Genomic DNA, 10,825 nt, shown 5'->3' with positions numbered 1-10,825 from the left:
ATCCCATTTGTGTTGGGATGTAGAAATCAGGTCGGAGAAGTGGGAGTAGGGCCAGATGAAAATTTGATGTGATCTGGTGTGTAATAAGGCATCACCGTGGTTTCATGAGAATCAGAGTAACAGTGAAAATAGGGCTTTAGGAACATTAAGCTGGCACTGAGACAGGAATCAGAGTGGAAGAAAGAGTCTCGAAGCAGGTAACCAGTAAACTGTTGTGGTAATTCAGGTGTAAGGTGCTAAGTCTTGGACTAAGATGGTGGCAGTGGAAATGGTGAGGAAAGAATAAATCCACAAGACAATAAGAAGACAATAAGACAATAAGAAGAAAGACTCTTCAGGATTTAGTAACGGATTAGCTACAGGAACAAAAAGTACAGAGTTCAAAGCTACTTTAAGTTCTCAGGATCTAGAAGAATGAAGGTCTCACTAACACAGAAGATTAATGCCTTTATTTTGGAGAGATAAACAGATTACACTGTTCATCTGACCCTCTTGATAGTACAAGTGGGTCAGATAAACAATTTAAACTTTGAGATTATATCCCAGCTGAATGGCTAGAGGTCAGTCTCCTACAGAAAATATATTTTGAAGCATAGGGTTGAAAGGGAAATAAGTTATATATTTGCTATAATCATAACAACCAACATATAGCTTTCTTTCATATTATTTTATTAGTACTTATAAAAATAATTTATGAAAATATTTTCAAGATATAGAAACTACGCTCTGCAAAATATACATACCCATAGTTGTTACAATACATATCCTTGTATACACCTTGGACATTGTGTTTAAGAATCACACCCTGTAAGGGCTAGAAGAAACATTTTCTCTAACCTCAGTTATATAGTGTGACATTCAAGTACTTAAACTACATTGTTCAAACAAAACATGTCTCTAGGGTATGGGCCTAAAGGGATTTAACTTTCTAGGTGCCATTGATTCTTTCACTGTGCAAGGTAAAGAACTGGAAGAGGGTTCCCTGAGAGTTAATTCACCTTAGGTGGCTCAAGTAGTGGTTTACTGTCCATACTTTATCATGGAACTAAGGAAGGGAGGAAGGCCATGGAAATTCAACTTGGGCAGGTCTCCTCTCTATCATCCCTATCTACGAAGCATGGCCCCTATGTGATGATTTCTGAGACCTCTAGAGTTCTCAAATGCTCCTGATTCTGTAATTATCTAAGATATTTGCAGAATGATGTTTTTGCAAGTCTAAATTCCAATACTGTAAATCAGGTGGAACAGAGATGACTCACCTACATAGACTTCATTTAGGGTTTGTCAGGTGTCAAGGCAATTGATAAAATCAGCAAGCCAAAAATTCCCCCATTGGAACTATTGGAAAAGATTCTTTCTCACTAAGGCACGAATCCCAGAAGCCAAGTTCCTCTTTGCTTTGGAAAAATCATGATGAGAGGGTAGGAAAGAGTCTATAACCTTTCAACTCTGCAGGCTTAAGATAATGACAGATGCTTCATCTGACACAGTAAGAGCTGGAAGCTATTGCAACCTCACCAATAAAGGGTTCATTACAACAATTAATCATTTATGTATACTCCCTAAGTCCTGACTAACCTCCCAAGCTTTTCTAGATATTAAATTCTCTCTAACTGCAAAGTATTGGTCTGATGAAGTTCCAGGTGTAAAACGTGCTGTTTGAATTCATGGCGTTAGTGTCATGGTGCTGCATCATGGTATGGCACTGACATTTAACATCATGCTGATAAACTAGAATTCATAGTGATTTTATTTCAATGCAGGAAACTATGAAAGTCAATCAAACATGGATTCACAAGTCTTTACATTTAATGTATAACATAAAGCATTATTACACATAATTTCATAACTATAAAAATAAGTTTAATACATTACCATATTTTTAAAAATTACTTTAAAAACATATACTCCAAAGTCTTCTATTTCATTTAGAGAATAATGGAGGTATCTATTAGGGTGAATCATACGAAACTATGGTTTTTCTAAGTTAAAATAGTAAAATCTTGGCAATTACATATGGTTCAACCTAATAAGATCCTGAGAAAATTTTATTTGGCATCACACTATAAATTCAAGTGGAATTTATAGAAAATCACATTTCTAGTGAAGAGAAAACACTTCAGGATGGAAACGTGCACACTGGTCATGCCAAGATTTCTCTTTGTGATTTAGAGATCTGAAATCTTGGAATGTTAAGAAAAATTTAGTGCAGTTTCAAAAAAAAGTGAGGACAATTAAAATTATAGTATGCTAGCTGCAGTTGCTAATGCCACTGAAACAAAACTACTAGCCAAATTTGGCAATTTAAGTGTTTTAGAGGTGACATAATAAAAATTCCAGCATTAAAATGAAAAGGCACAAATACGAGTTACAAGTATGATAATCATTTATAAAATCCTTGAAAATAAGGCCAATTCATTTGTATTATTAACACCATTAAGCAGGCACCTATTCTAAGCTTCAACTTCATCCTCCTAAATAGAACAAGGTTGCAAATGAATTATCAACATAATACTAATTATAGCAGCATTATCAATTGTCTGGAAGGCATAGTTTATAAAGATCATGGTAGTAGAACCAAGTTTCTTAGGCTCTACACTGCTAAAAGAATATCTAAAATAGCCTCCCCACCCATATCCCAACAGTACCAAAAATACATTTTAAAAATTACATATAATATTACTAGCCATAAAATTTTTTGGTTTTTCTTCAAACAATGAGCTCTCCTCTCACCAACTTGACCCCAACAAAAAAAAAAAACAAACCAAAACCAAAACCAAAGCTACCAAAAAATTGTTACACCAAACAGACTAGCTATTCTTAACTAAAGACATACTATATTAAAAAATGGTACTTTAGGCAATTTATTAAATATAACCAATGAAGCAAATGCAGATTTTCCAGATGTATGTGTATGCTGTATGTGAATTAGGTGATGGTGTACTTGAAAAAAATATGTATTTCAGCAATGATGCTTCATTTGGAACTTTGGTACCATTTACGAATGGCCGCTCCAACATTACTGGCTACTACGCAGAGAGCACCACCCACTGTCCACCATGTTGGCACATTATTAAAGAAAATAATCTGTAAGATAAAAGCAAAGACCACATCCATTGTCTTCATTATTGCTACTGGCCCTGCTTTTTCTATTTGAAGTGCTTTTGTGATAAATATCTGACCCCCCAAACCAAAGAGCCCAATGAATATGAGAAATAGCCTGTCCAACCCACAGTAAGGCAGACTCCACTCTCCTAATACAGAGAGGATGATGACACTTTCAACGAGGCCAAGTACTACATAATACCAAATGCTCAGAAAGTAGTCCACAGATTTTCCCATTTTTCTTAGGATAACTAGAGTCGATGCAGCAAATACGGCACTTCCAATTGCTGCGAATGTTCCCTTAAGGTGGCCTGAATAGCTTTCTTCCATCCCCGAAGTGTCGGAACCAAACAAAAATGGTGGTCTCACGATAAGGATCACTCCAGTGATTGTGAACACGGTGAAAAGAGCATCCCAAGGGCTATATTTTTCCTTGAGACATATCCAAGCAAATATGGACGTAAACACTGGACTGCTAAACGTGATAACTGTGGCATCAGCGAGGGACATTGTCTGGTAAGCATAGTATATAAGCATCATGGCGGTAGAACCAAGGACTCCTCTGAGAATGAGGAAAATTCGTTGACCTTTTGGGCCTATAAACCCAGTTCTGTAAATTCAAATGAAGAAATGCATATTAAATGAAATTAATATTTGTTTTTAAATTACAATTTGTAATTAAACATTATTTTAAAAGTACTAAATATCAAAAAATAAGGGAATAGTAAATTAATTATAATATCCACAAATGAATATTATATACTTTTTAAAAATAGTATTTTCTAAGTATAGTTAATGACAGTAAAGTGTTCACAGTAAAAGCAAAACCAGTGCAAGTGAATTACATGCATAGTAAAATTATAATTCAATTAATAGATATTTATCCCATGTATATGTATATATATGCTTGCAAAAAGGACAAAAAGGAAAATAAACTAAATGTTAATCATGTTTATATCTTAATAGATAAACTCATAGGTAATTTTCTTTCTTTATATTTATTTTCTCCAAATTTTCTATAAACATATCACTTTTATGATAAATACAATGTCAAGATTCAGCTGCCCTGTGTAAGGAAACTTAGACCCAGCTAATGCTCATTCTCAATCTCATGAATTTTTCTATAAAACTTGAAACTGCTAAAATTTATTTTAGTCATTGAATATGAGACAAGTTTTCATTGTTCTCATGAGGAAAGAGTCAAAACGCACTGAAAAAGAACATGTAGTGTTTGGAAAAGTATGATTACTGCTATTCAAATTCTTTTTCAATAAATATTTACTAAGTACCCACTCTGTGTAGGTTCCTGGCTAGGTGCAACTTGCTGACGTGTGCCAGGGCTAGACTTCATTAGATTATCATCTAGGCTACCCCGGGTATCTTGGAGTTAAAATGAAAGCACGGTCACATTTGGCCCATACTTTGAGAAGCAAAGAGTCTTCCATGATAATAAAACATAAAATGGGTCAAAACAGATTAGGACCAAGGATTTTAACAACATTCTTCCAGTGTCCTTCCCCTGACAATATCTTTATTTCAAAATGGGGGAGATGATTATGTTACCACCAGTGTTCTGCTGCTACCCTTAGAAATTTCTAAAGCCCTACCATCATTTCTTAAAATAGTGTGACTTGTCCGCATTGACAGAAATTTGCAGGTATTAGCAGATTTTCACTTTTCCCACCAAATCATCAGGATATGGAGTGAAACTATTCTAAGTGAATCCACACCATGTTAGAGATACAAGGAGACTTTGGTGACAAGTGACTAAAGCTTTTCATTTGGGGTGTAGCCTTTTTTGCCCAAAGAGACAAAGAGCAACGCTGCCACCAAGGACCCAACTGGTCTCTCTCTCAGGGTTCTAAATACACTGAGGTATATGGAGGTTACAATGGTTGAAGGAGGCATAATTTTAACCCAGGGAGGGTAGGGAGTTCAACAGGGAAGGAAAAGAGGAATTGGGTTGGGAGAGAACAGAGAGGGAGGAATAGACAATTTTCATATACTGTTACACTCTACACAAGGCACTCTGCCCTATAATAAATCTTATTTGACCCTTGGAATCACCTTGTAGGGCAGAAGTCACACAGTATCATTCCCTCCAGTTTACAAAAGAGGAAACTAAATACGAAAGTAACCTTGCTCAGGGTTACCCCATCACCTTTTGAGGAATACCTAAATATTATTACTATAATCTTCTATTTGCCCTGGTAAGAAAGCAGCCCATTCTAAAAAAACTTCTGATACTAGGATACACTATTACTTCTTTTCATTCATTTTTTTTACTTCCAAACAGTAGTTATGCCAAAGGAAAGAAGGGAGGGTGATACAAGACAGGAGGAATTATACAAAGAAAGCTCTGTTTTCAAAAGGGGAGGTGGTGAAAAACAAAATTTCTTTCTCCCCACTTTGTTGGGTATGTGGTTTATGCTCATGGCAGAATCTTCTGTGGGTAGATGCTTATGACTTTTCATTAAGCAGAGCCAAGGGGCATAGGAACTGGTAAGTATATGAGATGGATAAAGCAGATAGAGTAATTATAGGCAGGTGAAAAGATATACACACATTTATTAATATCTTCTACTTTGCAGTTAAAAAATACTTACTTTCTGTATATTAAGCAAGGGATAACAACTAGCATTTGGACCACACATCGAAACGCACTAATCTCTACAGCATGGACGTCTTGCACTTTTTTAACAAATAAAGAGCCCACTGAGAAAAGGAAGGCAGACAATAATGTGTAAAACAAGCCAAGTCCAGGACAGGGTGCTTTCTTCTTGGCTTCTGAAAAAGATTAAATTCTGGTTAGTCCTTGCTTCCAAGTGTATGTGTTATCATTTTCACTTAGAAACTGAGAAAAATGGAACAGTGTCAAAGGTCAACAGGCTTTATTACCGCCTAAGCATATCATTTCTCTGGGCCTGTACCATTTTCCCCATCAATTATGAAGAACCATAGATGAGGATAACAATTTAAACCTGCATTTTTAAAATGCCGTTTTGCCCTATCAAATGGATTTCCTATGGCTCACTGAAGAATCATCCTCACTTACAAGTCAAGAAATAGAACGCTTGCCAAGATGGTGAGAGAAATCTTTAAGAAACACTTGTCAAGATGGCAAGGAAAAAATCCTTCCAAGTGATATCTTACGCCACACCTCACTGGAGAAACTGGCTTTATGAAGAAAGTGTTCTTTTCTGGAAAATGGGTTATAATTGGGTTATACAGTTATCTGTTGATTATCTGACTTCCTCCCACAAGTCTGTGAGCTCTTCCAGGGCTGGGATCTTGCTGTCTTGTTCATGCCTGGCACATGGAAGACACTGGATAAATATTCAGTGAATGAAAGATGAGAGAACTTCAGGGAAAGACTCAAGAGTCTAACACTATCGGCAACAGCATAATCTGGGAAGGTTCTCCATTTTGTTATTTTGAACTGTTAATCAAATCTATATTTAACTTTTCATGCTTTCACGACTTATCTTCCCATTCAGAGCACAAACTCCTCAAGGGGAGGGTGTGGGTTATCTAGCCCTTTGGATCCCAAGTGCTTTGTACAGAACTGGCATCTAATCCCTGCTCTTGGCTTGATCTGAACCAGGAAAGCAGTGCTTTCTCCAGGGCATCAAGTATTCAGTCATTAATGACAATCTGTGTGAGCTTTAAACTTGTTTAGCCACTTACTATGTCTTAGTTTCCTTCACAGGAGTAGAACCTGCTTTCAGTCTTACTCCTCTGCCATTCAGAGAGCAAAAGCAGCAGGGTGGGCAGAGAATGCCCTAAAACAAAGGCCACACACTGCGGGATATATTCTTTTTTTGAAATTAACACAAAAACAGGGTTGAGGGTAAGAAGGAAACACAAGTGGCCCTCATTGATTAAGAGCACAGTGGAACTGAAGGGTGAGTGGATATGAGCAACTTGTAGGAAAACTCGTATTATCATTCCAATCTAGGACTTTACAATGTGATAGCTATAAAACAGTATTGTGTAATGTTTTTTAAAATGCCCTTCTCTGATAAATGTAAACACCAGGTAACACATTTACACATCCTCAGGTTAGTGAGATGACTTTGCAAACTGGGACCAAAGTATGCTGATGCACAGGCTTTCTGGGGCATTCTACAGCCTGGCCTTGTGGTCAAAGGCACCATTCTCTACCTCTTCCTGTTCTAGGTGCACAGCTGAAGATACTGCTTTGGAACTAGCAGTAGTCCTTCCCTTAAGATGCCAGAATCCTCATTCTGTTCTGTATCCATGTGCTTGTATACTGCAGAAATAAACTGCACACACGCAGCCCATGAGAAGGAAGCTTTAGAAGACTTCCAAGTGAAGCACCACAAAATACATGCCTTGGCTGTGGTCAGCCTTAGGGTTTGGCCTCTGAAATTTCAGAATTCAGTCCCAAATAAAACAGTTTTTCTTAAAAGAAACTCAACCCCTACATAGAAACTCCACCCTCAAACAGAACAGACCGAGAAGATCAAGGACAGAAAACATCTCCCTGCTCTGTTTCAAGTATCTTCTCCAACATAAACTTGCTAATTTTTCCCCAGGAATATTTTAACTTAACATTAAATATTTTAACTCTTTAAAAATGTAATTGCACCCCCTTGGCCCTAGTGACCTTTTCCCTTAAAACACATACACATGTATTTTCTTGCCTATAAACACTTAAGGCTCATGCTTTCCAACTGGGAAGGGACAGACATTAGAAGGCCTCGCTGCATTTGATGATTTGTTAATGAGGGTGAGGACTGGCTCCACTCAGACAAACCTCAGTTTCTTACTAAATCATTTCAATCCTGTCAATGGAGACGAGCATGATTAGCATAATTGAAAGAGGCATTTGTTTAGGTTCCATGTTCATATCTCACTGCAAGCATATCTAATAATTTGGTAACTCAAATTATTTAAATTAGGTAAGTGGCCATGGTGTAATTTCCTCACTTAGAAGAAAACTGAAAAGTTACTCAGCTTCTCTATCCTCTGCTTTAAGCTGGTGATTCGCAATCCTGGTTGGGAATTAGAATCACCTGAGTAACACTTAAAACTTTAATTCCTGGGTGCAGTGGCTCATGCCTGTAATCCCAGCACCTTGGGAGGACAAGGTGGGAGGATCTCTTGAGCCCAAAAGTTTGAGACCACCCTGGGCAACACGGGGAAACCCCCTCATCAATGCAAAAAATATTTTTAAATTAGTCGGGTGTGGTGGTGTGTGCGGGTGGTCCCAGCTACTCAGGAGGCTTAGATGAAAGGATCGAGTAAGCCTGGGAGGTCGAGGCTGCCGTGAGCTGTGATCACGCCAATGCACCACAGCCTTGGTGACAGAGTAAGACCCTATCTCCAAAAAAAAAAAAAAAAAAAAAAAAAATTAATTCTCAAGCCCCATCTCAGACCCACCGAAATAGAATCTCTGTAACTCTAAAAGGCTCCACTAGTTTGAGAACCACTGCTACACTCGATCACTAACTCCTTCCAGAGGATGTGAGGCACAGGCCTAAGAAACTACTTCTCCTTGCTTCAGTGTAAGACCCACACTGTCCCTGAAGAAAGTAAGGAGATGTCTTGGGACAGCTGTATGTGTCTGTTAAGGTCATCCAAGAATGTAAGACACATGGGTAACAGTTCCAACCAGAACTTGAAAAAAGCTTTGTTGAGATAAGCAGTTAGAACAAGAGGTGTCACAAAGTTCAATGACAACAGTAAAGTGTTTTTATGTCAATTTTCTTTCCAAAATATTATCTTGTCACCTTACAATAACTAAGTCTTACTGGTAGAAACTTTCTTTGAAGTTAAACACCCACAAGATTCTTAGATACACTCACATAAGTTTCTCATCTTGCCATGAGCTGCCTGGGAGTAGAGAATTCCTCTTCCATTCACAAAAAGGGGAAACTTTAAGAGTTTGCATGGACTGATTCGGCATGCCACCAGGACATTCATCCAGAGGGTGATAGGTGAGAAACTGACCTTTTCAAAGGCTGCTTATCTGTTCAATTCAGCCTGGCATAACCCCTGTTCTAGAGGCACCAGCCCATTTATAAATGATCACAAGTCTGATCATTTCGGCTTGCCTTTAGGACAGAAATGGAGCAAGAATAGTCTTCCTAGAGTCTGTCTCTCTAACTTGGGGAAAGTGCACAAAGGGAGGAGGGGAAAGCGCAGTGAGAGGAGAGGAACAGAAATCCAGGGTCACACTTAGGGGAGGTGACCCAGAGGACAAGGTGGTGCAGGCCGTGTAACTGTCCTAAAAAGAGATCTGCCTATTCCCTTCTTCTTGCAGGAAGCTGCTCCTGGTAGATGGTCGACTTCTAAGAGGAATGTGCTTGAAGCAGCACTTGTGGCCAGTGGAAAGGGCCCTAGGCCGGTATATGGCAAGCTGGGATCCTAACCCTGGTGCTCCCTGGACATGCGCCCCATCTCACCCCCACGTTCCACATCTTGGAGGAGACAAAGCAAACGAAAACCCAAAAGCCCTCACCTTCCTGGGCCTCACTTTGCTCATGTGTCGAAGGAGGGGGACTGAACATAAAGTGTTCTTCACGAGGGGTCCCTGGCTTTGGGGACGGGGCTGTGAGCTTCTTAACAAGATATGCCTTGTTCTGCATCGTTTGCTAAAAAGTCCTTGTATCCCTAAAGGTTAAAAACTAGTGGTCCCACTTATCTCTGCCTTTCCAAGATTCTAAAACTCTAGGACGAACATTTTTTTTCTAGACTCGATGCTTTTCAGCTTCCTTTTCGGAGAGAACCCTTAACCACCGGGATCACTTTTCAGGGTCAGCTTCCACGCAACGTCGCCCCACTGCAGGATGGCCTCTCTCGCTGACCCCCCACCTACGACCTAGGGGAGGGTACGCCAAACTGCAGTCAGACTCCACAGCCCTGCCCCGACACTAATTACAGGAGCAGCCTCGGAATCCCAAAAGGACTGCAAACAATCGGAAAGTTTCTTCCGTCTTAGCGCCGGCTGGGGCGCCGGGAATTCCGCTTTGCAGCCCCCCAGCTGACAGCTCGAGGGGTTTCCCGAGCCCCGGGCAGGGTGGGGACGGAGGCGCGGTGGGCACTGTGCCCGGGCTGCGGTGACCCCAACCCGCCGGCGCCCGCTCGGGACCCCCGAGCGAGACCAGAGCCCGATCCACACCGCGCACTCACCCGGCTCGGTGCGGGAGCAACACGGCGAGGAAAGGCAGAGCCAGCACCTACCGCGGTCTGGCGCCCCAGCTGCCTCGGCGGCCGCCGGCTCCTCAGTGGCGCCCGGGGGTGCATCGTCCGTTAGCGGCAGCCCTGGCTCCTGGAGCTCCGCGACCCCGGTGCTGTCCTGAGGCCGCATCTCGCGGCACGCGCTCTACCAGCGGCCGGTGCCGTCTGGCGCCAGCAGCAGCGCCTGGGCTGCCGCTCTTCCGGCGGGCGATGGCGCCCATGCGCATGCGCGCCCGGCCCACCCGCCCCCTCCCCCAAGGAGACCGCGCGCGTCCTCCGCTGGCCTCTTAACCTGGGGAGACCCGCCGCCTCCCTGGTCGGGCTGTGGTGCCCACAGCTGACTCTAAGGCGTCCAACCCTCTGCTGCGTTCAGGCTACATGGCCCAGCTGCTTGGAGCCATCCTTGGCAAGTCACACTGAACCTGTCTGTCATGGCATAGACAAGGAGGGGCGCTGGGTTCCCAAGCCCTGGCGCCCGGGGGTCCTGTGGCCTCCTTTTCAGGAGGCTCAAAGA

General features: G+C 41.2%; 1 protein-coding gene across 2 annotated transcripts; it reads right to left on the bottom strand.

Moving 5' to 3' along the window:
- Nucleotides 1–1,732: 1,732 nt before the first annotated feature.
- SLC35G1 (solute carrier family 35 member G1) lies at nucleotides 1,733–10,546 on the bottom strand. 2 transcript variants are annotated; one of them, XM_004049807.4, is made up of 3 exons: nucleotides 10,264–10,546; nucleotides 5,712–5,892; nucleotides 1,733–3,715 (listed from the first exon to the last, which is right to left on the bottom strand). In XM_004049807.4, exons 1-3 carry the CDS (start codon nucleotides 10,439–10,441, stop codon nucleotides 2,977–2,979), a joined length of 1,098 nt encoding a protein of 365 aa, XP_004049855.1. In that variant the 5' UTR covers nucleotides 10,442–10,546; the 3' UTR covers nucleotides 1,733–2,976. The 2 variants fall into 2 exon arrangements, with proteins under 2 accessions (XP_004049855.1, XP_004049856.1); XM_004049808.5 differs by having other exon boundaries at nucleotides 10,315–10,542.
- Nucleotides 10,547–10,825: the final 279 nt, after the last annotated feature.

The sequence above is a fragment of the Gorilla gorilla genome, chromosome 8 (assembly GCF_029281585.2).
Source record: "Gorilla gorilla gorilla isolate KB3781 chromosome 8, NHGRI_mGorGor1-v2.1_pri, whole genome shotgun sequence".
Classification (NCBI taxonomy): domain Eukaryota; kingdom Metazoa; phylum Chordata; class Mammalia; order Primates; family Hominidae; genus Gorilla; species Gorilla gorilla.
The sequence above is the reverse complement of the archived record's forward strand: the minus strand, read 5'-3'. Positions and strand labels throughout refer to the sequence as shown.